This window comes from Cygnus olor, chromosome 2 (assembly GCF_009769625.2).
Source record: "Cygnus olor isolate bCygOlo1 chromosome 2, bCygOlo1.pri.v2, whole genome shotgun sequence".
NCBI lineage: Eukaryota > Metazoa > Chordata > Aves > Anseriformes > Anatidae > Cygnus > Cygnus olor.
In genome coordinates, this window is record NC_049170.1 from 45,415,630 (window position 1) to 45,442,684 (window position 27,055).

General features: G+C 36.6%; 1 protein-coding gene across 5 annotated transcripts in view; it reads left to right on the top strand.

Moving 5' to 3' along the window:
- The window catches only part of NEK11 (NIMA related kinase 11), a 103,617-nt gene that overhangs the window by 155 nt on the left and 76,407 nt on the right, over positions 1-27,055 (top strand). For 3 of the 5 annotated variants that reach the window (XM_040548410.1, XM_040548414.1, XM_040548413.1), the window contains exons 1-4: positions 35-173; positions 3,261-3,514; positions 19,471-19,636; positions 24,690-24,808. In XM_040548410.1, coding sequence (XP_040404344.1) covers positions 3,345-3,514; positions 19,471-19,636; positions 24,690-24,808 — 455 coding nt within the window. In that variant the 5' untranslated portion in view covers positions 35-173; positions 3,261-3,344. Of the gene's footprint in view, positions 1-34; positions 174-861; positions 972-3,260; positions 3,515-19,470; positions 19,637-24,689; positions 24,809-27,055 lie in introns of those variants that run through there. The other 2 variants (XM_040548412.1, XM_040548411.1) reach the window with 2 other exon arrangements.

Consider the following 27,055-nt stretch of genomic DNA (forward strand, 5'->3'; position numbering starts at 1 on the left):
CTGGCTGGTCGGCAGTTGGTCTCGTGTCAGCCGGGCTGCCGGTAAAACCCTGGGCGTCCTCACTCCGGGAGCAGTCAGGAACAATAATAACGCTGCTTTAGTCTCGGCTGGAGGACTCTTAACATCCTCGTAAAGTTGTTGGAGGAATTGGCTCCGCAGCCGGCGTTCAGGAGGTTTGGTTGTTTTTTAAACGAAGGGATAAAAATAAACGCAAATACCTTCTATTTTATTTTCAAAAAATGCTTTGAAATGGTTAAAAACTAGGCCAGTGAAGTCATAGACAGGAAAATAAATAAATGTGAGGTAGTATATGCTGGTAATATTTGGAGTTTAAATATAAAAAAAGCGGGTTTTGATTTTGAGGTGAGAAACGGTAACTTGTGTATACAGGAGTTCTTAAGGGGTGAACAGAAAACATGACAGAACAGGAAAACAAGAGTTTATCCTGCCTATCAGAAAGTACCAGAGTATGTTAGCAGTTGCTAAAGGAACCTGAAGGAATTAAAAACCAGCACTGTATGTAAACAAAGGGGGGCTTTGGGGGAGTGCGGTGCTGTGCACGGAAACCTGAAAGCACCGCTCTACCTTACCTTGTGGTAATAAAGGGGAGAGAGATCTAACCACAGCCAAGGAAGAAGGAAAAATTAAAGACACAAGGTAATCTAGGCAATGTAATTGCATTAGTTCAGCATCAGCGATGTGCCATGCTATAGAATGGGGTTTGATGAGGAAAAAAGGAAAATAAACTGTTTTCCAAAGTATTACCAGATAGAGCATGCTGAGCTTTTTGAGGAAAAGGAGGCTTACCAGTTCTTTTCTTTGAGTTATTTCTAGTTGTTCTGAAGAACTTTAATGAAACTTGAAGTTGGAGAATATGGAAACTGGTACAAAAATTCCAGGAAGGCTGGACTGAAAGGTTTGTGGTAGGAGAGACTGCCAGCTGGCAAACTTCTAGAAGAATCATTCTTACAGTTAAGTCAGGCTGTAGGGTCTGTTGACTCTTCTGGGATATTTCTTTCAAAATGCAGGGGCTCAGCAATCCATCTGTTGTGGGCCCTTAAAATCTGACTGTGGCACCACAACTACAGTCATTGGCCCTGCCTTGTAACATTGCTCAGCAGTAGGTATCAAAGCATTTGCAAAGTTATATCAATACTCTCGTTATATATAGGGGGAATTGAAGTGTGGAGAGTAGCAGGTGCAAGGCAGGGTTAGAAATAAAGCACAGCAATTAGTCTCAGTTGGGTACTCTAGCTCAAGGGTGATATTGTGATGTGATATTGTGATGTTAAGGGTTATAACCCATTCCTAGGGCCAGGTAAGTATCAAAATCAGAAGGTGAGCAGTGTTAAGTGACCCTTCTCCAGAAAAAAGAACAAATGGCTTAGCAGTTTTTGTAAGTGTAGTTATTTCTAAAAAGTATGTATTTTAAAACTACTGACTGTATCTGGGATTTATGATGGCATCCATAAAACATCAACTTCCTGGGAGAATAATAAATGAAAAATATGGAAACTTTCCGAAACTGGCAATATAATATTTTATGGAACTCATCTTTCTGTCATTCTGTGCCTCGCCCCACTCCCAAACACTCAACACGGTCCATTTATGCTTTCTAAGACAGATTTAGAGTTACTGAAGCAGTAGATTTTTTAGCTGATGTTCTTTGCAATTCAATTTTTTTTGTCCCTCTTGCTATTTGAAGGAGAACACAGAAACAGGCTTTCAAGAGTGTTTTTGTTTTAAAAAGTACATGATTTATATCATTGTCAAGGTGGCTTCTGGTAATTACAGTTTGGCTGTTTTTCATTATATGATGACACTGCAAAGTCAAGCTCATTGGTAGAGCGTTGACAGGAGGTCAGCAGATGAGTATTAAAATAGGTTCTTACACACACACACACACACACACACATATGCACACACAGTTATTGTTATAAAATACAAATTCATAGAATCACAGAATGGCTTGGGTTGGAAGGGACCTTAAATACCATCCATTTCCAACCCCCTGCCAAGGGTGCAGATGCCACCCACTACATCAGGTTGCCCAGGGCCTCATCTGACTTGGACTGGCCTAGTCTTCATTTATTTTCTGCATTTTTAGGAAGTGAAGACAATCACGTGGAACTAGCAGTTATGTGGCTTTTAAAGTTAAGCATTTTCTCATTTCCAAAACAAAGTATTTTCATTGCATTGATTTTGAAATGCTATGGTGAGCAAACACAGTGTGGTCATACTGCATTGCAGCAGGCAGTGCTGATTAGACAGCAGTAATAGCGCTGCTGATTGAAGGACCTTGCCACATCTTTATTTGTTCCAAAGGATCCTCAAGTACAAATAATACAAATAAAAAGGCAAGGTAATGAAAGCAATATTGTTTTATTATGTGTAGTGAAGCACCTACACTTTATCATTTGGAATGGGGAAGGTAAAACAAAGTCATTTTAAAGCCGTTTTCAATTATTGAAAGCCATAGAAACACCAGGGGGTTGCTTCTGCAGTCCCTGTGTTTGCAGAATTAGGACCTCAGTTATACAAGAGTTACAAATCAAAGTTAAGCTGTTAGAACTATTATAGCAAAAGAGAAAGGCAGAACTTTTGGAAGAAGTGGGTTTTATTAAAAATCTTGTAGGTTTGTAGGTAGCCAGGAAGCTCTAATTTTCAGAAGATAGCGGTGAATCCCACAGAAGCTATAAGGTCAACACTGAAAGGCAGGAGAAAAACAGTTGGTGAAATTTGAGTAGCAAATGAAAGAGCAAAGAAAACAGCTTTGTAGTTATTGATGCAAGTGAATTCAAAATTATGTGTAGAGATTATGCTTCATTATATACAAAAATCATGAAACGTGAATCCCAAAACATTTTTGATGCCAGATACTATGGTGGTATAAAGACAGATGGTAAAGAAGAGTACCATATCTGAAGGGAACTCTCAGATGAAATAACAGGTGTAGTTGTCCTTGTTCTTGCAAAAAGCGCCCGAACTTTTTAATAAAGCAATGTATATACACCCGTGTTTCATTTTTCCTGTGTTATAAGTTCACTGAATTCATTTAAGGTTGTTTTAGAGGAAGGTTGACTATGTCACATCTGCATTATCTGGTGTTTCTTAATCAAGTCTGCTGCCTACAGCTTAGCAACTAATTATTACACTTAATTTTGTTGTGCTGCAAGCTGAGCACTATAAACAGTGCAATAGAATTAAGTGAACATTTTCATAAGAACAATCATTGACTTTTTTTTTTTTTCTATTTGAAGTATTTCCTCTGAACATCCATGGGAGAGTAAAATAATTTGAAAGCTGCATTCTAGAGAAATTTATCATTTCTCTTATGCGGAACAATGCTGAAATTTCAAGAAACTGCGAAGCATGTCACTGTTGCCAGATCTAATTCTGCTTGCTCAGATGCTATGATTGCAAGAAGATACACTATTGAGAGGAAACTTGGCAACGGAAGCTTTGGAAGCGTGTATCTGGTTTCTGACAAGAAAGCAAAACAAGGAGACAAATTGTAAGTAAGCTCTTCACATACTTCAGACAGAACTGGACTATATTTCTTGCACTCTAGATGTTTTCTTTGCATTAACTTGTGTTCCATCTCTGATTTTGGTGTTATTTTTGCAGCCTTAACTCTTCAGTTTTAGTGAGAGCCTAAGACAGGAACAGACTTTGTGCTGACTCAGCATTCCAACTGAATTTCTCTTTAAAACAGTTCATTAGATATGTCTATCTTACTGTGCTTTCATCTAGATCCTTTACAATTTGCTATGTATGACAGAGTGGAGGTAGGTAGCAAATCTCTGACCGTCCTCTCCATAGTAATGTATACCTCTGAAGCTTTCTAAATAATGGTTAGAACAGGAAAAATATACCTAACTTACCTATTCCCCAGTGTCATTCCTTGGACAAGTTGGTAATGTAAGATGCACACTGTGGAAAGGACCCCTTTGTTTATGCAGAACTGAAGTAAATTTCATCATTGTGAAATTTACAATGATAAGCAGCAGGGCAAAGGTGCATGCCAGTTTTCACAAATTCTCCATTCTTCTTTGTAACAAAATTGTTTATTAAAGGCTTAAAGCTTTATAATTTATAAACTATAATTGAGTAATTGTATAAATGTATTATGCGTGTGTGTGTGTATAATATAATTGTGTAGTTTATTTGTGCAGGCTTTGCATTTTGCAAATAAACCCTGTTCTTCAAGTTCTTTCTTCAGAACACTTAATAAAATGCTGGAGGTTTGCGTTCCATTCCCTGCTCCTCCCTCTTCACGAATGTGCCATTTTTGTTTTAAAAAACATGGAGAAAGAAAATCCGTAATTTAATCAAGTCCAGCTACTACAGTATCTAGCTCTATAATGTTTCAGCCAGTTCTACATGCTTGTTAAAGCTTTGAAATATAAAACATGAACATGAAAATATCAGAATTTCTGAATGTATTTTAATGGATTTCCCTCTTCATTTATGATGATCTCTTATTTACTCTAGGTTTAAATTTGTGTAACACCTAATTGGTTGTTTTCAGGAATTGATACTATGTCACTGTAAGGACTGTTAGTGAGGTGTCACAAAAGAAACTCTACAGTACTGTTCTGATTTTATTTTATTTTATAATTGAGTTGTATAAATGAAACTTGAGACAAATAGTTACAGTAATTCCAGTAAACAACATTTCTATTTGATATCTACCTTACTGGCAGCAAATCTTCTTTTAATTGCCAGCAAATCTTGATTTTTATACCTGCCTGAATTAGGACAGGTCTCAAAAGTTTGGCTGAGAGCCCCGTTAGGATTCTGAAGCCATAAAGACTGAAGCACATTTTTGGAGTGCTGACATCTCTGTATGTGAGCTTGAAGTTGGGTGCTTGGGTAATGCATTCCTGGCTGGACTTCCTCTGTAAAGAACTGTGTTTGTCCATTGGTTTTAATACTTACAGCAAATGAAATTTAAATGTGAATGGCTTTGTTTTAATCTATTAAAGTTTGTGAAGCTTTTTGTTTAAAGTCTTCAACATCCAATCGATGTGGTTTTCAGCCAGAAATATATTCTTCCTTTAAATGTGGGAGTCTGGGAGTCTGCCTGTCCTTACTGATGGACGTGTTAATGAGCACTTATATGATAAAAAGAGATTTTTCTGATTTATGTATGCCTCAGTTTTGCTGGTTATGACAATGCATTCTTGGCAATGCTGCTTTTTTAATAAATGTGTAGCAAAGACATACTAATCTTTCCTTTATTTTCCTTCCATGTCAGTTTACAGCTGTAACCTTGGATCAGGGTTAGAGGCTGCTAAGCTTTTATTTTTTTCTGTCTGGCTTTTGGATCTCTTTTTTAGGCCTAGCTATGGTTTGCTACAAAAACATTCTGTAATGAAAACTTTGAAATACTTTCCACTAATATTTTCAGAATTTTATTTTTCTTGTAGTATCAGTTATAATGCAGATAGGATCACAGGAACCCTTTGAGCTTATAAGACCATTCAGAATTCAGCTATTACTGAACTCATTCTTACAACATTAACAGGATATTGAAATGTGTGTCTTCAGTTTTTGTTTTTCCTGCTACAGAAATGATGCCAAATTTCAAAAAACAAGGAAAGTGTGTTTTGCTTTAAGTAGTTGTCATTTCTATTTTTTTTCTTTGGAATTTATGTTTGAGAACTTTAATTCTTAGTTACTGTGTTTAGACAAGCATTTACTGTATTTCATGTCTGTTTGTCAGGGATGAGGCTGAGTTTGTTCTCAATGCTACTCAGGACAGATGCTGAGTACCAAATGGCATACTCTTTTTTTGCTTTATTAGTCTCTTTTTACAGCTACAACACTATTTAATGAGCTAGTGCTGATGCTATTAAGTAGTTCATCATTTCATCACTAGGGGGTACTTGTGTATCACAGTTATTCTCCGTTCCTTCTGAGCCTCAAAGGTCGATTGAAGAGTGGATTCCCCCAGCTTTCTATTATTTATATGCTTAAAGATTACAAAAATACACGGTGAACATGAAACCCCAAGTAGCATAGCGAGATAGAGTGTAGCCACTTTTTTCTACTTAACAATATCGATTTCTTAAGGTGATAAAATGTACCAGAAGCAATAACCAGTATATTTTCCTTTGGGAAATATATATATTTTCAATTTTTTTTTTTTTCTCATTATGTTTCTTACTTTTTCAGATTATGTTTCAAATTGTTTCTTACTCTTTAAAAACCAAAAACCTCGGAGTTCTGAAAGCACTGTGGCAGAAAAAAAGAGTTGAGATATTTAGGTCCTATTTGGCCTCAACAGACTTAGAATTCTGTTTTTATTGTTTCAGAGATGGTCTAAAATGTACTGAGAAAAAAACTACGTACAGCATGAACTCAGCCTCAGATAGTTGTTACGGTTTAAAGCACTGTGAAAGAGCATAGGAGTAAATCATAAGAGTACAAATTCCCGAGATGAGTGAAATCTTGGATATGGGTACAGAAGTTTTCCAGGGATCTTTTTCAATTTTCCAATAGCATAATGTCTACAGAATGAGTTAATGCAGAGGCTAACAATGCTTGTCACGTAATTTAAGGTATGCTCAGCATAGCTTTTGCATGATTCTAGTAATTTTGGGGCATGCCTTGTAAGATACCCCTAAAAGATCTTAGCTGTGGAGAGCAAAGTATTATGCTGACGGTTCAGGTGGGACAGAGAGAGGACTGATTATTTGGGGCATGCCTCAAGTTAACAGTTACTTCACATAAAAGTCTCCACGTAGAGCTGTTCAGGCCAGCAATACCCGTCTTTTACGGAAGTACGTGGTGCTTGGATGGGATCAGGACTGCTGACTTTCCAAGATCACACTAGATCACAAACATCAAGTGTGAAATGGCTGAATTGTTCTGCCAGTGTGGTGGCGTGTGGAGGTCTCATGCTGTACATTGCTCTTAAGTGCTGTGTTGAATGACTCTTTCTTTGCCTGTTGCTAGCCTCCTAATTTGTATTGTTTATAATTCATATTATTTTATATAGCTTTTTATGTTCATGGTCCTGTGTGCCTTCTTTTTTATTGGGTGATTCTGTAAGCCTTTTTCACTTTAATTTTGCCTTCTGCCCTCTCTCAACTAGAAAATCATATATTGCTGTAAACAGCTCTCAGTTACAGACATAGCTAAACAGCTGAATGTCTAAACTAGGTAAAATCCCTGGTCATAAAACACATTTTATAATGTCAATGAACTTTATTTTCCCTTAAAAAAATAATAGTTGCTAATCATCATATATTCTTTAATATGCTGTCATAGGATCTGCTCACATTTTAGTTTACTTAGCAATAGCTTTTGTGCCTGGATGCCTTGCACATTGTCTTTTCCCAAGGTATATTATACAAAATGGAGAGGGAGAAAACCAAACCAGTGATTAGGATTCTGAAGTGAATCTACATGGTGCCCTGTGTAGTTATTTGAGGCTGGCCGTTGGCCTTAAGGATTACACTTCTGATGACTGCTTTTTGTAGACATGTGGTGAATAGCTTTTCTGAGTTTCATAATAATGTCCTAAAAGGAAAAGTGCAAGTTTCTAGGTTTAGATTTGTGACTAGGGAAGGTGACCTTTGTCCTCTTTGTTTGTGTAGAAAGTTATGCCATCTGTTCTCCATCTCCTACAAGAGCCTTTGATCCTGTTGGATGATTCTCTCCAAATATGACAGAGCGTTGTACAAAGATAGAAATTTGTGCAATTTAAGTGAAAGTAGCAGAGTAGAGAAATAAAATTTATAGTAGAGAAATAAAAATAGAAAATAAATGCCCTCATAAAGACAGAAGCCAGAACCTGGGGTGACTTCACTGTGAAAGACTGTTTCTCCTGTACTGGACAACCTATACAGGAGAGTCATCATAGATGTCTCGCTGTTCTGTAAGAAGCTATGGTTAGAATTTCTATCATCTTAGACTCCAAGGTCAGGTAAACACAAGAGGCATGTTTGTAGGAAAACAAGCTTCTTAGTTCCAGTTTATGCAGAATGGCTTTTGTGTATTACTTGATATTTTCCCCATTATATATATGCAGATCTTCTGGTTTTGAGCCAGGTACAGTACATTCATTAAAAGTGAAATTGAATTGCATAATATTGACACTACCTTTCTGTTCTAGTGGCTTCTAAAATGAGCTTATATAAATCTTTCTTTCAAATTGCAAACTGGGTTAGGTTTTATGTAACTGGGGTCCAAGTAAGGGTTGCACGCTCCTGCAAATATTTGTTGTGGTTTTAAATCTTTTCCAGGGGTTGAACTGTATTTAGGCATGGTAGATGCGGCTGCAAATCACTGGTTGCCTGCTAGTGGAGTTTCATAATTTTTAGAGGGTTTGGCTCTTTTAAGAAGAAAAAATTATAACTTTAGTCAGGGTAAAAATTATTTCTGTATGTAGTTTTGTTTGTTCTCCATAGAAGTTTCAAAGTAGTGAAGTTGCATCTGTGCCATTTTTTTCTTCACATTTGTATAACTTAAACATTAGCAGCAAGGGACAAACAGTGCTACTCAGTCACTTTTCCAGACCCATGTATACCTGCTGTGGTATACGGTCTATTAAGAACATTTTTTTTGCATGCATTTAGTGTTCTGGGATCTCAAAGCACTTTTTAAAGCTGTGAAATATTTTTACCCAATGCAAACGTGCAAGAAACACAGAAGTTAAATAGCTTATTAAATACAGAACTTTTGAGATCCAAGGTCACTAATCTAAGGCGCTTGAACTTTCTACTTAATCATTACATAATGTCATCCTTGAAATTGCTACTTTTCTGACAGATTTGGTTGGAACTGGACGGTAAGTCCATAAGTTGAGTAGTGATTGTTAGATGGACAGTTCTTTCTTTGGTAAACAAGGTTTATAAACATAGGACATTTGGAAAAATTCAGAAAAGCTGGTGGAACAATTACTCTATGAATTCTGCTGCAACTTTCCAATTTACTTGATATTTGTTATTTACATCAAGTTCATTGTCAGTTCACTTACTCTATTATTTACATATAATATGTAAATGCTTTTGGCCATATTTGATATTATTTGCTAGGAAACTCAAGTCACTCCTGTGTGTGAATACAACACCAATTTTATTGGCAAAGGTACAAGTGAAGCTTATTTAGCAGCTCAGAAGTTATCAAGCCAGTACCGACTTATAAAACTCTCATTGATTTGTTCAAATACAGTCTCTAATAGGACAGACAAGGAAGGGATTTCAATATGGTTTCTAAGAAACAGTTTATATGGATTTTTACAAATGAAGTGTCAGTATGGCTTTAAATTTACTGGTATATTTAGAGAAAATTGACTCAGTAAAATTTACAAATCACCTTCAAAATGCAGGACATACTTTTCTTTGTTTTTCTTGCAGATTCATGACTTGTGTTTGATTATGCAAAAGCGTATCTCAATTTTTGAGGCATTTGCTTTTGTTTCTGGCAATCATGGACTAGTGTTTCTTTACCTACCCATAATAATTAAATAACATGATTTGTACAAAAAAATAGCAGGGTTGTACCAGCATTTTATAACAGCCAACATGTTAATGTCCCTGCAGTCACTTCTATCCCTGTCCCCCAAATAGTTTATTACAACAGGCAATTATGATTAAGGACAAAGTCTTTTTGTAACAGATTTATGTTCAGTATTAGTCTTGTGGGACAGTGCTTATAGACAGTCCCTGATAGGTAGTGAATGCCCTAATCAGTTGTGCAGAGTGAAGCTCTGGCTTAAGTTTCATTAATTCATAACCATGCATAGGCAAGCAGCCGAAGTACACAGTAGGTGACAGGGACTTCTGGCTCATAAATATTCAGCAAGTGCTTGCACATCCCTGTGGTGGAAAGCACATGCTGAGAAGCACCAAACTCCCCGGACTGCTCCTGCATGTGGTAATTGTGGGGTGTCAGCCCAACTTCTGCGTCTGACTTGCATTATACGATTAATCCAGACTCATGCTATGATGCCTTGGAAACTGTGCACTTAGCTGAATAATTTATCGCATGGCTTTCAATTATTTATGAATGCTTATTACAAATGAAATAAAATCTAAAGGTGGAAGAGTTTTGTAACTTATGAATATCCAAGCAAGTCAGCAGATTGCTGTGTCATTAAATCCCCGTGTTTGCTGCCTGTTTGCTTCTCTGAAGATGTTCCAAGGGAATGCTCGTTTGAAACTGAATCAATTAAAACAATAAAAATGACTCCCTGCCAGTTGCCGTGTGCTTGTTCACCCAGTCATGCTGTTGGCCGTTTTTCAACCTCCCTCATTTGGTTAAAAAAGAAAAAAACATTAAAATTCTTCAGGTTGTTTTAGACGTGTGAACAGACACTCATGATCTCCTTGGAAACTGAACAAAGGTGCAGTTCCTTGAGGACCTTCCTGATCGCTGGCTATTTTTAAATGAGCTTTTCTTAGTGAACCATCTTTTGCTCGTTTCAGGCAGGTGTGCTGTTGCTCTTTGATGTGAGGCTCAGGCTACCGTGTGTCAGCTGAGCTGCCATCGCTTCTTAGGTGCGCAGCCACTCTTGGCCCCAGATGTAAGGAGTAACATGACAAAACAGGGACAAAGTTCTTGCTGATTTCACTAGGGCAGTTGGCCTTCATCAGCTTTCCACTCAAGTGGCTAAACATGACTTTCCTATTCTGTGAGCAGTGCTAGGGGAGTCGAGACCTGAGTAAATGTGCAAGTCCTTGCTGAAACCTCTGTATCAGTGGCTAATGCTCATGTGTTTTAGTTAAAGAGCACTCCTGCAAATGGAAATTGCCGTGGAGTGAAATTGTAAATGTGTTGTTTCATTTTTGGTAGGCAGTTGCAGCGATGGCCAGAATTTTTCAGATCATTTCCGGTTCGATAACTCTGGGCTCAGTCAAAACAATTCTCCAGTTCTCACTGGAGACTGTGTGGAGAGGTGCTTTCGTCCCTGCCTCCTCCATCCCTGCCAGTACCCAGTCTTTTCTGCATCCCAGCATGGTGTTAAGGACCTGCAGACCCACCTTGCAGTGAGAACGTGATGGTGCCAGAGTACAGCAGAGATACAGAAGACCAGAGCTGCTGTTAGAGCTCACTACAGCTCTGCCACCTTCTCTCCAGTAAACCTATGCTTAAACACAGCTGTCACAAAGCTCTGGAAACTAATGCACTCACGCATCTTTGCAGAGGGGCATGCAGATAAAATTGATAGAACACCACAGTTGGCAGTTTGACTGACTTTGACTAAGTAGCCAACTTTTTCATTTTCAGTGAAAATTTACGTGAGTGGGAGGCAGAGCTCCTTAAGGAAAATACTACTTGGGTTTACTCTAAATTTCATCCTTGACAGAGCTGATCTCCCATAAGCTCAGAGCTGCAGCACCCGCCAGGTTGTGATCTTGCGTGCAGGCAGTGAGTGGTGCTGGTGGTTGACTTAATCCTTTTTCATAATGTTTACAAGCAGTACTTTCAACATTGAGCAGAGAAATGTGCTTAAGGAATTGCTGGTGAATTACTGGTGCTTTGAGGTGAACAGCACAGACAGAATTTAATGATTTTGTAATTAAGCCAATGCCTTGAGATCACATCACATTCTTCCTTTTTTTTTTTTTTTTTTGAAACTGAAGTTCAATTTTTATGCATTTGTAAGCTAATTTTAGTAAGAAAATGACAGGTTACAATGTTATTACTTCAGGTTAAACTGTGACCACCTGCCTCAAAGATACTGTACGTTTTTGCAATATTTGTATATGCCTGCCTATTGTATCTCATTGCAGTATAGCCTTGTTGACAAGATGTTTTCTCTTAAGTTTGCTTCAAGGATATGGTAGCTTCTTCTATGCAGAACTAGCCTCTGGCTCTTTGTTGCAGTCAGCACATTGTAATGAGAAAACCACTGCAGTGAGTGAAATAAAATCTGGATTTGCTGGACAGTCAGTGTATTTTTCTTTCCTTTTTTCTGTTTTTAGGTTGTGCTTATCTGACACATTAGTAAATGAATTCCTAGTTCACTGTTTCTGTTACATGCATGGTGTGCCCTTCATGTGTTCTAAAATAACTTTTCAGTGTTGCCGGGTAGTTGCTTTGGGTTTGATTTGCACATATTTCACGGACTTCTAAGACCACAGTATCTTATTTGGGAAGCCTAGGAAGTATTAAAAGATTTTTATCTAACAATAGATATTATATACAGTTGATTTCCCCAGTTGCTTGATCTGCTTTGCCTTTGCTTGTAGACTATTTAGCAAAGTCTACAAGCTTTATGCTTTAAAAAAATGTAAGCTGTCTTTTTGTCTCTCTCTTCCCACCCCACACAGCCTCTTTTTTTTTTTTTTTTTGGTACCATAGATAATTCAGTGTGTATCAGAAATAAACATTGAAGGAGATGCCTGCTGGAAAGAGATGTAGGAAGAAAGAGTTTTCTCATTAAAGTTGAAGCAATTAGTATTTAAATTACTTATGGGAATTAGTTTCACAGAAGAGACAATACTGTTGACATAAATATCCTTGCAACATTGAAAGGAACATAATTCTGCTTACAAATATGTTTACATTCAGAAAAGAACCAATTATATTTTACATCAGAACATGTTGTAGTTTGAATTTCTATGCAATGAATTCTTACAGCAATTATTAGTATGTCTGGTTTTCCTTTGCAACTTCCTGCTCTTCCAAATTGTCTCTCTTTTAGGTAAACTGATGCATATAGACAACGTGATATGTGGGTCTTTCTTCACAATTTCTAATTTCAAACTAATTTCAAAATTCAAACTAATTCCTATAAATCAAGACTCTTTTTTGGCAGATGCTGTAGCCCAAGACTGCAAGTTGAAGAAATGTAGCATGTCAATTGTGAGATGTTCAATAACATAATGCCTGAAAAAAAATGCTGCATCCAAGCTTTATTTCTCTGATGGTATCTCCTTTTTTCGAAAAGGAGTATTAATTAGCAGAGAACAGTTAATAGTGGAATGTATCGTGTGTGTGTAATCAAAACACAATAGTAAAATGCTTGTTTTAAAATGATTTGGTGTTTGGTGAAATTAAGTCTTCAAAGACAGAGAGGATAAACAAATATTTAGTCCTTGTCTCACTCCTCTCTAAAAATCCACTTAGGTTAGTAGCAGTATTACATTTAATTACATTCTTAAATAAGACTAGGCTGTAGAAAAAAAGGTGAATGAACAGTAGATGGTGATAAAGCAACACTTAGAGATGAAGTACTGCTAAAAAAAAAAAAAAAAAACTAGCCCTACATATGCAGGTATTTAGCCTGTACCCCATAATGTCTTTAATAAATTTCCTGAGTAGACACAAATCTCTTCAGTTTAATCACAGTATGCCAGTATTTGATTTAGAGCTGAAATGTCCCAACGCAAAATGTCTCACAGAGTTATTAAAAGTAAATACATTTGAATATTTCAATAAATAATGTTAATAATGCTTTCATACATAATAGTAATATGGCTTGTTCAGTTCTATGGAGGATAGCACAAATACTCTGCTTTGCTTTATAATTACAGATTTTTTCCAATACTGGCACATATGGTTGTCCAAGAATAATTTGGAGTATGCCCCTTTGTATATATGAGAAATTGCTAAGTGGAGAAGAAAACTATATAAGCTCAGAGCTAATTTATTTCAACAATGTCTTCTTTCATATGCTTGTCCCAGCAAATGTATTCTGTGGTTCTGTGGGATACTAATTAGGAACTGTTGATTTTCAAATAACCGCAAACTGTTTACATCAGGAGCTAAGCTGTTCAGCATTACTGCATATGTTAGGGCATTTAAAAATTAAACATCTCGAAAAATATTTGTAGGTGCTATCATTGTGACTTGTTGGAAATGAAAAGTGAATCATCCATTTCGCTTGTGAAATCTCATCACCGCTTGAAGATAGTTAAGCACTGTTAAATTCCTTAAGATGTTTATTCAGAAACTGAAATAATCTTTAATCCATCTATGGACATCACAGTACACTGCTCATACTGCAATTGAATTCTTAGTTAACTTCGGGATTAGTTCTCCATGGTGCATGCTTGTGAATGTTCATGAATAGCAAAAATAGACTGTTTTGGACAATTGTTAATGAAATGATGGGTTTATGGCTTGACTATTAAATCAATATCCCAATGGCTGTGGGGATGATAGAAGAAGCCCAGCATTTGATTTAAGAAGTTGTGCTGCAATTCTGAGGTGTGAAATGGGTTTATGACTTGACTAATAAATCAGTATTGGCCATGGGAATGATAAAAGGAGCCCAGCACTTGATTTAAGAAGTCGTGTAGTAATACTTAGGTTTGAAATGTTTTGGCTAATAAGTAGACCTATATATGTAAGTCGAAATAACAGATAGCACTCCTCATTTGTTTTTTTTGGAAGTGTGGTAAGTGACTGTACATCTTCTTGATTTTCCCACAGATGTCAAGTGTTGTTAATGTCCTATAGCGTTTTTTTTCCTTAATTAAAATGAAGTAACCTTTGTAGGTAGAACTCATTTGTGTATATTGACTTCTTTCATTTTATGTTTTCACCAGCTCCTTTTCTCTCTAACAGGTGAATGGATGTTTTTAAATTATGTGAGCATGCAGATACTGGTGCTCCACACACAAGGGGTAAAATGTGAAGAAGTATTTGAATTTTTAATAGGAAATTGTAAGCTGCAGGAGAGTCAGTCACTGACAGCAGGCAAAGAAATCTGTTAAGATTACTAGTAAAAGGAAAGCTATATACGTGGTGGGTGAAAATTACAGTGGAACTACAAGACCAACCTAAGTGAGGGAAATAGATTCCAGATAAAAGGGTGTTACATAAAATCAGTAAATATTAATTGCAGGTAAAACCTGAATGTGCTGAAGTGCAAAAGTGCGAGGTCCAAAAGAAAGCATGTGGAAACTGGAGCAGTGGGCAAGTAGCTTGACGTGAGGAGTGCCTCATGCGCAGAGGGCAATGTCAAAGGGAACCTGCAATAGCAGGATGTAAAGTGTACAGGAAGGGGATTTTGAGCTAGGGACAGGCAGGACTATGTATCAAAAGTTAGATTCCAATAATACAGTATTTTCAGCGTGAAAGCTATCAACAGAAATCTAAAATTGTGATTTTAGAACTATGCCATTGGCTGTAATGTGCAAATCTCATCAACTGTACAATACTCTAGAAGACAACTGACTTTGAGAAGCAGTAATGATGGATGACTTCATCTTGTCTGTATGCAGATTGTATCCTTGTTACTGAATTTCCCAAAGAAGCAGTTTTAATACAGTGGAAGCTGTTGTGTAGACAGGACTTGTGCATGAGGGCTGTGGCCTCTTCTTTGTTTTAGTCCCTGTTTGTAGTACTGTGCCTTCTCAATTTGCCATTTAATGAACAGTATTTAAGAAATCATTAATTAGATAGGCAGTCCCCTAATTTTAATGTTTATGACCAATTTCATACCCAATTACAGACACAGTACAAGGTGGTGTGTTTTGATAGAATTGCATGTGGTCCGTGCACTGAAGAGTTATCAGCATGAAGAGGTAGTTTTACACAGGTCAGAGTGGATGTAAATACAATATACAGACATGGGTCTTGCCACAACTCTCCATATTGAAGTTGGGGTGATTCAGAAATATAAACTATTTGGAATAGTGAATTTCCAGCTTTGCACGCTGATTATGTGCTATCAGGTCTTGGTAATCTCAGGGTGCAAGTAACTGAACAACTGCCTGCATGAAATGAAATTTCTGTTTAATTAAAACCTTCAAATTTGGTTCATTTATTCCTAGAGCACACCCTCTCGGTGGTAGTTTATTAAACATTCTTACTCTTGACATTAAAAGAGTGTTGTATTTCTTTTACTTCATTATCAGCTATCAAATGTACCTAGTCAATAATTCATGTTGCAGTTTACTCAATAAACAGAATGCCTTTTGAGATAGGCTGTTGTCTTTTAAAAATGGCATCTGATCCAATAAACCAAATTATATAATAATAAAGCATGCCATCAATGTAAACAAATACCAGATGGGTTGTAAAACATTTAATTTTAGATCAGTGCAAATAGGCTGAGATAAACACTGCTGTGGCATATTGTCAGTCACTAGTAAAACTCGAGAAAGGATTCCCACTGGGTGTCCATATCCTCGAGGATTCCACCTATGTGCTTGTTTTCTCTTGTTTTAGGTCTTGTTCTATTTCTCCCCATTTGCTCCACATTACTGCACTTGGAGGCACGGTGTGCTGGCATGGCTGCGTTTCAAAGCGTGACAATGCAAGCTGGCAAGGTTTTGCTGATGAAGGCCAGGCGGTGTTCCCAGTGAAGTCTTGTGAGCTGGGGGACTTCAGAGATGGGACAGCTGGTTTCTGTGTTTTGGGGAGTGGGCTTGTCTCTGGTGTTTTCCCACCTCAGAGGGGATCGCTGCTGTTGGTACCACATCCATTTTTCTCTAGGATGGATGTAAACAGTGACAGACGGTGCTTTTTACTCTTTAGATGTGAATGCATTCACTTCAAAGGCCCTTTCAGTTGCAGTCAGTTCAAGATCAAGTTCAAAGTGTCTTCATGCTATCAAATCGCAAGGCTAGCTTTCTATTCACACAGTTAAAATCTGGAGGCTGTTACTTTGTATTGAACGTTAAGATATCTGCTAGCCCTTCAATAAGTTTTCCAGTTGTGTGGTCACTGACATTGTATCTAATGTGCTTCTGTTTCTATTCTAAGTTAAGTGCAATTTATAATAATAAATCTAAACTGGCACATCTTTTTTTTTGACATTATATCAAAAGGAGTGGTTCTAAATACTGCGTTCAGAGGACATCCACATTTAAGTGTTTTACCTGTTTTTTGGTTTTTTTTTGTATGTGCCACTCAAATCTATGGTTTCTTAGTTCATTCAAATAGTTTTGGACCTTTTAAGTCTTGCTGATATTTGAGTCTTAGTGGCAGAAAAGATAGGGACAGCTTTTATGAAAAAATTGACTTTCGGATGGGCTGGTATACTCTAGATGGAGACCCAACAAAATCTTAGCAGGACAGTCTATTATTTCCAAGATTCATACTATATGTTCTGAAAACATGTTTCAAAAGATTTGTTTAAAATGCATTGTGTAACCTAACTGCATGTTTCTAAACTGTTCAATGCATACCGATTTTCAGCAGATAGTACACAGGTACTGTAGCTGAATTATGTGCAGAGGTAACTATTATCAACCAATCTTAAAATGCAGGTTGCATCACATAAACAGAAACACTTTGTCTCTTTCAAAGTGTAGAGCTAGGTTCTTTTGGTAGAGGGGACATTCATTCAGGAATGGTTGGCTAAGAGAAATTTGTTCTTTTCTTAAAATTACTTTTTTTTTTTTTGATAGACTGAAAGACTATCAACTTTATAGATCTATCAGCTTATTTGATATTACTAGGGGTGCCAAATTTGAGATACATTGGAGTCTCTTAAATCACAGAGAAGGATGGGGTAGAGTGAATTTAAGCACATGAATGTGTTTTATGTATTGAAAAATACAGTTAATTTACATAGACTAACTGAGTGCTTTTAGCTTCAGCATTTTTTCTTCTAAGGTTATCAGTAAGGACCACTTTAGATCTGGAGACTATTGACCATTTTCTCTCCGAGACTTCTGAGAACCTGACATAACTTCTTTGCCAATACTTAACCAATACAGAGTCTTTTAAATATAATTTTGAGTTTATTTACTGAAGTAGATAAAAAAGCTTTGCAAAAGGCATAAACTCCAGTAGTCATCTTCATATTAAATGTGGCAAAATCAAACTCACCTGCAGAAGCAGTACACATACCAGTGGCATGCCAATATGCTTAATCTTGATTTCATGACAAAAGTTTTTTTTCTGGATCCAAATGTCCTCCAATTCTGGCTATGAATTAGCATTATGTAGCAGAAAACTAGTAACTTATTTACAAAAGCACATTTTCCTGATTTGTTCTGCTGGGAATGAATTTTAATGAGAAAAACACCCGTCTTGTTGTCTGACAGCTGATGACAGCATCAAAATCACCAAGTGACTAAGATGACAAGCTATCCCCACACATCAACACATCAGGCTTTTATTGCTGTCTTGGGCATACAAGGAAGTTGTATGAAGTGATGTTTAACAAAGACTCATTCTGTTTTTCAGTTCTGTGATGTGATCAATATGAAGGAAAGAATAATGTCCCCATGCCAACTGAAGATGAGAAGATTGTAGTAGATATTATCTGTCTTTGCAGTATGAGGCTTGTCTGTTGAGATGCAGACAAAATAAGTGGCACATTTTTTCATCACACTGCCAGATGAGGACTAGGCAAGTTTAAGTAAAAATTCATGCATTGTTAGTAACTGATGGTTGAGATTTAGGAAGAAATTTTCTTATGAAGGAATACACCATTTTGTCCTTAGATCAATTGAATTACTGTAGTTTTATCCCTGTCATTTTTAAATATTGTGACTTTGCAACCATGCAGTATCGAACAGGAAATCATCAAAAGCACTGTGAAGACATTCCTTCAGTGTGGAACTCACCTTTCATGTATTCAACTTATTGGAAGTTCTTCACTTTGTTTCAATAAATTACCGTGATATTCTCTAGTAGTCTCAAATGACTTTCAGATAAAGATCGATGAGCCATTTCTAAGCGTCTCTTAAGACTGAGGCAAAATAGTCATTAAATACCTCAGCCTTCTTCATATCCCAGGTGACCAGGTCTCCCATTTCCTTCTGGAGAGAGCCCACAATTTTCCTAGTCTTCCTTTTATCACCGATATACCTATAGAACCCTTTCTTACTGCCCTATATGTCCATGGCCAAATTTAGTTCTAAATGGGCTTTGGCTTTCCTAACCTGATCCCTGGCTGCTCGGACAATGTTTCTGTATCCCTCCCAGGCTACCTGTCCTTTCTTCCACTCTTTGTATGCCTTCTTTTTCTGTTCAGGCTTGTTCAGGAGCTCCTTGTTCATCCATACAGGTCTCCTGGTGTTTTTGCCCAATAAAATAAATCATTGTCCTGACTTTTAATCAGAAAAACAGTCACAGAAATACTAGCCTATGATTTTTCTCATGCATCCATGGAGAGACTTTGGCAGAACCAGCAAAACCAGACTGTTTCTTGCTACTTCTTATTTCTTGTATGAATCTTGAACATATGCTCTGAGTGGGTTTGAAATCACTTAGATTTGATTTTTTATTTATGTTTACTATAATGTAGTAATCCATGGCTCTGAAAACATGTCATGAAGAAAACAGTGCATTAGGGAATTGGTGTGAACAATCCTTCAAAATTTCATCTTTAAAATGTTGCTTAATCACTATGGTGACTAGCATATTTATGGCATTTAAATGCATTCTCTTTGTTTACCCATATTTGCCTCATTATTTTGTATTGCCAACTACTTGGTTAATGTTATTATTTTACATTTTAAGAAATTATGATGGGTTTATGAGCATTATGTGATTTTCTATTTTTCTGTTTTTATTAATATGAGGATTTTTTTTTTTTTCCTCTAGAAAGGTCCTGAAGGAAATCTTTGTTGGAAACCTAAAGCCTAACGAAACAGTTGAAGCAAATCTGGAAGCACAGCTACTCTCCAAATTAGACCATCCATCCATTGTCAAATTTTATGCAAGCTTTGTGGAGCGAGATAGTTTCTGCATTATCACAGAGTACTGTGAGGTGAGACTTTTAGATTACTTGGAAGAAATTTGACAGAATGTGTGCTTTAAAATAGGGTCTTAAAAGAAACATAACTCAGCTGTGTTTTTTTTAATGTTTTAGTTTGAATTTTACTCTCAACTTATTCTTTAATTGTGGCATCACTTGCTATTTGTTAGGCATATTTCATAAACACAGTATTACCTGGTCACTTGAGCTCACAGATTCATAGCTTATAGACAATCAGCCAGAGAAGAGAAAACAGGTAATTTAAATACTAGTTCATTTCGTTCACTATAATCAGTATTACAAGAAAGACTTAAAGGCAGACACATTATGAGGTCTCTGGGTGAGCCTAGAAAGTTTGTACCATATATGTACTACTAAGGGATAAGAGAAGATGAGGCTGGGTCTATGGAGGAGCAGTGTGAAATTTGATGTAAATGAGGAAGGGAAAACTCTCTTGTGATTTGGAGCTGATTACAAGAAGCTGAAGCCTAATCATATGAATTGTGAATTTGGTAGCAGAATTCGCTTTATAAAGTGGAGAACACTGTATGAGTCAAAGACCAGAGTGTAGAGGATACAATAAATACTAAAACAGGCTATATGACAGTATAGTTGCCAGTTTTTTTTGACTGCAGCATTTGGTTTAAAAACATGTTGATGAAATCTGTCTTAAGGCATTTTTAAAAGAAGTATTTAAACATATTTAAGCCAACTTTTTAAAAGTTTATATGAAACAAGTGCCTACTTTTGTATTAAATATAGATATGCTATTCTAGAAACATCTGTTGTACATGCAGTGCTCTTTTTATGAAACTGTGAAGCAGACTTTTCAGTCGTGCTCTGCTAGACATTTGAAATGCTTTGAAAGCTAATGACATTGGACCACTGCGTTATCTGTCACCATCAGACTTGTAATCACGTTTCTCCAATCATCCAGCTTTGGTGTGAATAATTAAAGAAGTACAATTCCTGCCAGTCATTGCTTTCTTGCCTTCTTTGATGACACTTAAATGCACATTTTAGCTGGGATTTATTTATTTTTATTTAATCTGAAATGTTTGATTCTGTTATAGAATCTAAACATTTGTTAACATCCTATTTTAACACCCACGCAGAGGCTACTTTGCTTCATGCCCTGAATGTCTGACAGCTGAGGCTTGGTGGAAATTTTATATTGCCAACTCTCACTGGAATTCCAGACCTGATAACTGAAACATTATCCTAACTGCCCAGATATTCCTGTGCATGGTGAATCACTTTATCGGTGGTAGAAAGTCGCTCAAAACCAGGTCAGTTGATCCTATAGGAATAAAGGAATCTCTTTCAGCAGCATTATGGAGGTGGCTTCAGTCCACTGCTTTTTATTTTTTATTTTTCCATCTTAAATAAACTTATTGGTGAATAAAAAAGGGCATGATAGTAATGAATAATAATCAAAAGCTGCTGCAACACCCCTTAGAGCCTTTTTTTGTTCAGGTAAACTACCCTGAATGAATGTTTCAGTGCGGAGTTGCCCTAGGATCCAGGAGACATATACTCAAACACATGAGAATGTATTAGAACAGGGCAAATAAAGAAGGTGGAAATAGATGTGTTGGCTGTGCAGCTGAATCTTTTCAGTTTTGAGTTTGCTAGGTCAGGCCAAAATGACACTGACTCCACTAGGATTTGCTTCTGATTTTTCCAAAAGGACAGACTATGTAGTATCACTGCATTTAAGCAATTAGGATGTATTTAATCAAATACTCAGGCAAGGGAAGTACAAAGCAAGGTTTTTCATACTGATATAAAGATTCTTTTCTGTTTTACCTTGGGTATTTCTAGAAGGTATACCTTTGTATTTATTTCTCTATAGCCTATCTTTTAATGTGGTGGGAATAGGATCTTTTTATGAAAAATATGTCAATTTCAATTGAGAATGAGAAAAATGTGTTGCTCTCCGATCTGATCCTTGTTTGGAAGTCTGGCACATTCAGTTTCTCATGCATAGAATAATTACCACATTGGCAGTAATTTGTACTCTTGGGCAGACTCAAAATAAAGAATAAACATCCAGTTGGCATGGAAACAGAACTACCCTCTCAGCCTTATTCTGTTTTCTCCAAAGTACTGTGACTTATTCATTAGCTACTGTACTTTGTTCATTATTGCTTGACTTGTTCAGAGTGAGCCTCCAATGCAGTGCTAAGCCTGTCCTGTGAACAAAAAGCTTGACATCTTTTATTATGACTGAATTCTATCAAATTTATAGAAAGGAAGTACATGTATTCAGTTTCAGTCTTCTCGTTGAGCTTCTTTGGCAGTTGCCCTCATTCAGAGTCTTATAGGCAGTCTAAACTTTGTCATATAAGTCAGATTTGAAACAAAAATGAACCTTGGGTTTCATGAACCTTGGATTTAATTTTGTGATGTAAATTGGACTTCAATAAAATATAGTTTTTATAAATTAAAATAATGTAGTTCTTTTAAATGTTTAGTACATCATAAAACAGAACTAGTTACACCTTCCCCCAGATAATTATTTCTGTCTCTTCACTGCAGTCTCACTGTGATGTGAGTATACATATGCTAAGGAAATCTGAGGAAAAGCAATAACTAGAGCAATGAATGCCTGTTCACATTATCTGTCCTAGCTACTAAGCTGTTTTAAATAAGTTACTGGTGTGTTTGATGCTTTTGACATTTAAATAGAAACTGCAGCTTGGAAACTTCCTATTTTATTTGTATTTCATTTGTTAACTTCCTTATGAACTTCATTATACTGGCCTTCCAGAGTGCAAAATTGGGCAGCAGTATTTCAGCAATTTTTTGTGATACACTTTTGTTTTCCCTTTTTAGACACAAAATTAAGGTTAAATTGTGTGTAGGACATTGAAACCAGTCTTGTGAAAAGCAATACAGTTAACTTGTGGGCACACATCGTTATTTTGTTCTTTGACCATCTGAAGGAAACCCCCCTCTACTTCACAGTACCCACCAGCCTAACTCTTTATGTCCTATGTTTCTTTTCTTTGCTTTTTTTTTTTCCATCAATGTGTGATTGAGAGATTACATATTTGGACAGTGAGAAATGGTGATCAGAGCCTATTGCACCTCAGCTGTCCTTACTGGGACAGTCCCCTGGGGACAGTAGCCTGCAACAGCACATGTCAGAGCAGCCCTTGAATCTTGGGCTACTGCTACTATTGCCTCTCGGTGGTCTGGGGAAGCCATCTGGAGTAGGTGAGTCACTACTTTTGAGGTGTGTAGGCTCAGACACAGCCCATCTGGTTGCCATGCAGCAGAGTACCCAGCAATACCTTTTCTTCTCTACCTCTGCTCCACTGTGAGCAGCCATTGGGAAGTTGTTGAACATTTGGAGTTGCAAAGGGGAAGCAGCTGCTCAGAGCTCCAAGTTCCCAGAAGAGCTTCCCTCTGGGCTGCAGCAGGGATGCAGATGGAGAGTTGAAGCCCTATTCCCATCCCTAGTGAACAAGATGACTCAGACATATCAATTTAGAAATTGCAGGACATTGTCAGGGAACACATTTTTGATGTATGACAAAACATTTTCTTTTTCAACACAATCACTTTTGAATATTGCAACTTTTAGATCCTGAAGAACCACAAACACTACTGTAAACTCTTGTTGAAATAGAAATGTATGGATCTGCAAGGACAGAACCTGCTTATTTTGTAATGTCAATATGAAGCACTGTGGTTTTGGGAACAGAAAAACGAGGAATATTGAGGAGACCATAACCTTTTGGAGTCAACAGCACAGGGAAGGGTTGATAATGGGAAATGGCATGTATCAGCATAACCAGTGGTCTGTTTTCTATACGCTTATGACAGTGGTACAGGTTAAACTGTTTTCTTGTATGTGGCACATAGTACTTCTGATTTTATGCGGAAGTAATGATTTATGCAGAGTAAGTTGTCCTGATGTAAGGTAATTAATCACTAGAATAGGATAAGACTCACCATCCCTTTGCTCCGGCATTAGTTACCTCAACGTAGTACTTGCCACTAATGTGCATTCTTGTAAACAAAATCCATTTATTTTATAAAGTGGATAAACATCCAGCTGACAACCATTTCTCTCTTTTTTAGCAAAATAAACAGTTTTCATTTAAGTTTCTTCAAGAGCCTCTTTCATCATGCTGTTTGACTGATTTTTACAAATATCTGCCTTTATAGTCTTCAAGTAGTCTTTTTCTGTATATATTTTCTGGTTTCTTTGGCACTTCTTGCTATGTATCATAGTGCTCCATTTCTAGTGTTACTTCTACATTCAACTGTAATTTTAGTGAAGTATTTACAATAACACATGCCACAGATTATAGACAGTTTAATTCTGCTTTGTTTCTGACAAAAGAGAATTTGGAAGAGAGACAAAGTATCATAATTTAGGAGTCTGTATTTTAATTCTTAAGAGAACAGCATAGTTTCTTCAATGCTGATATGGTTAGTGTAAAAAACGAGAATGTGTCTTGACTGTGCATTGTTCAACTCAAGTGGAAATGTTTTCCCTAGATTTACAAACTATTGTTCGAACCATTCAGGGGCAGATTCATTTTCTTCAACTTAGCTGTTTACATCTGAGCTGGACAATGTAGGCCCTCATCATAAACCTTTGTAGAGAAACAGCATTTGTACAACATGATCCATCCCTTCCTAAGACAGACGTGGCAGAGATAATCGCACTATGTAAGTGACTGTTGCTTTGTCTTAATTGTAATTAAGGGAGTTTGAGGTGACTAGCTCAGATGTACATGTCTAAAGCTGGGTGACATGACGTGAGAACTGTTGAAAACTTTTCGTGATTTTATGTAACTCTTGAGAGAGAACTGACCTAATTTCCTTCTGCAGCCAGACAGCTTGATCTCTTTTTGATCCTCAGTTCTGTATGCTTTTGGTGCTGTGAGTGTTCAGAATTCATGTGCCAGCATTAATTTTACTGCCTATGTTCTATGGAGCCTGAAGGTGTAAGAAAATGGCATCCTGTGATTTCATGAAAGAGAAGACATTTTAAATACTAACTTTAAATGTACTTTAAATTTAAATATGTTGCGATGTTTTTCAGGGTGGAGATCTAGACTTCAAAATTCAAGAGTACAAACAATCTGGGAAAGTATTCACTCAAAGACAAATAATAGACTGGTTTATACAGTTGTTACTTGGAGTCAACTATATGCATGAAAGGTACAGTCATTTGCTTTAATACAAGATCATTTAACTCGTGAGGGAAGTGAGTAAGCTTTTACTGACTTGTATGTATTCGAATAGAATTTGAACCACATTGATTATTTTTTATTGGTATAAAATCCCAGTCAATGAACTGCTGTAGTGTATATGTAGTATACATAAAGTGTAATTAATTGTCTATCATGCAAGAATATTGTATGTTATATCTTTCGCAGTGCAGTGATAAATGTCTTTCAGTGTTAGACAAATTCTCTAAGAGCCAAGTGAAAAATTTAACATGATAGAAATTGCTCAATATTGTTAGAATAAAATAGTTTTAAAGTTTAAAATAAAGACAGCTTTTAAGGGGATTTAGCAAAGAGCTCTTGCAGATGTTTAATGTGAAGAATCAAATATATGTGCTTGATGTAATCCCCTTAAAATCTTATATTCTTTGAAAACTGACATTACTTTTAACAACACATCAAAGATTAACCTAAAAAAATACTGCAGATCATTAAGACAGTGATTTCATGAGACTATGATTGATTAACGCATTTCATAACTAATAGTGTAAGATTCCATGACACCACAGGTGTAGCTGGTCATCTGATGGAGAGTCGTAGAGTATTTGTCCAATAAGGTCTCAATGCAAGGCTTAAAAAGTTTTATGTGAGCCTTAGGGATCCAACATTCTTGACTGTCCCTTGGATTCTCCGGTAGCATGCTCCACACAGGATGCTTGCACTGGTTTGCAGACTTTTGGACTGCTGTGGAGACCTCACTTGTTTAGAACAGGGATAATAACAGGTGAATACTTACCTGGTCATCTCTGTGAGTGTAGTTCTTACCTCCAGTGTGATTTGCAAGGTGTTTCATTCTGCCAAGATGAACTGTTTGGACTATTATTCCTATTGAACTTTCAGAAATAAGAATGTTATTGCTGCAAGGACTGGCTTAGGATAGCCTAAGGATATGTCTCTGCTATCACCTTGTGTGACACCTACTCTGCCAATTGTAAATAACTATTCTGCACACTACCTCACTCAAATTTAGATGCATGTTTTCCAGAGATGAAAAATTAAAATAATAATTTTAGTTTTGCCAAGAATAATGGCTTAAATTATTAGTACAGCTAGTGGAGGGAGACAGAAAGAGAGAAAAGTTAGGTTACATCCAGAGTCTGGAGATGAGAATTCTTTTTTTTTTTCTCTTTTTTTTTTCTCTTTACCCCTTTTTCTCCTCTCTCTTCTCTTTTTTCTTCTTTTTTCTTTTTCCTTTCTTCTTTTTTTCTTGTCTTTTTTTTTTTCTATTCAGAATGTGAACTAGAATAATTAGTCCTCTATTTTGCATGAGTAGTTAAAAAAGAAAGATTATTATCTGCTAAATTGAGGCTGAAAACAGCACCAAGTTGATGTAGCTCTTTCAAATCTATCTCACAGTAGCTTGGGCCAAATTTGATTGCTTGAACTTGAGTTTCAAGAGAGGAGCAGGTAGAGATAGTCACTGGTCAACAAGAACAACTCTTTCTCAGTTGAGCTGAAGTGAAGTATGTAGGATACGTTTGACCTAAACTGAGAGATGCCTAATGAGTTTTTACACCTGCAGAGTCAGACTGTAGAGGGAAAAGGGCAGAGTGAATTACTGTCTGTGACTCAGAACATTTTGGTTCCTAAATGCCAATTTATCTGGGACTTGTACGTGATGTGCCATGCCATCCCCACAGACTGCAGTGATGGAAGCACAACAAAGAGAGATCTCTTGGGATGCTTTGTTTTTCAGCATTCACCTCAGGCAGAAAGGACAGAGGAAAATTGAAATAAAAATCCTGACTGTTTAACTGAACTATTAGTGGCTTTTTTCCCCCTTCTTGAATTCTGGTTTAATAATTTGTCATGAAAATGTTAGTAATCTGGAAGGTCTGCTTTTGGTAAAATCCTTTCTTTATACTGTGTGTTTAGAGGATGCATTGTGTAGACTAATGCAGAGTAATAATAATAATGGATTGTATAAGTTGTTTTTTCTTTTTGTCTTTTATCTTCTGTATATCCTTATGCCTCTGTTATCTCTGCTTTTCTCACAGGTCCCTTTTGTCTACTCTTCTTTTCTCTCCTTTATTTTTCTCATCTTCTATTTGTTCTCAAATAAATCTTTCAAAAAAATCTTATAAATAAACACTTTGATAAATATATATGTTAAATTACTGGGTTTCCTGAAAAGTACAGTTGAATTCTCCAGTGAAAATAACAATTTGATTTTCCAAAC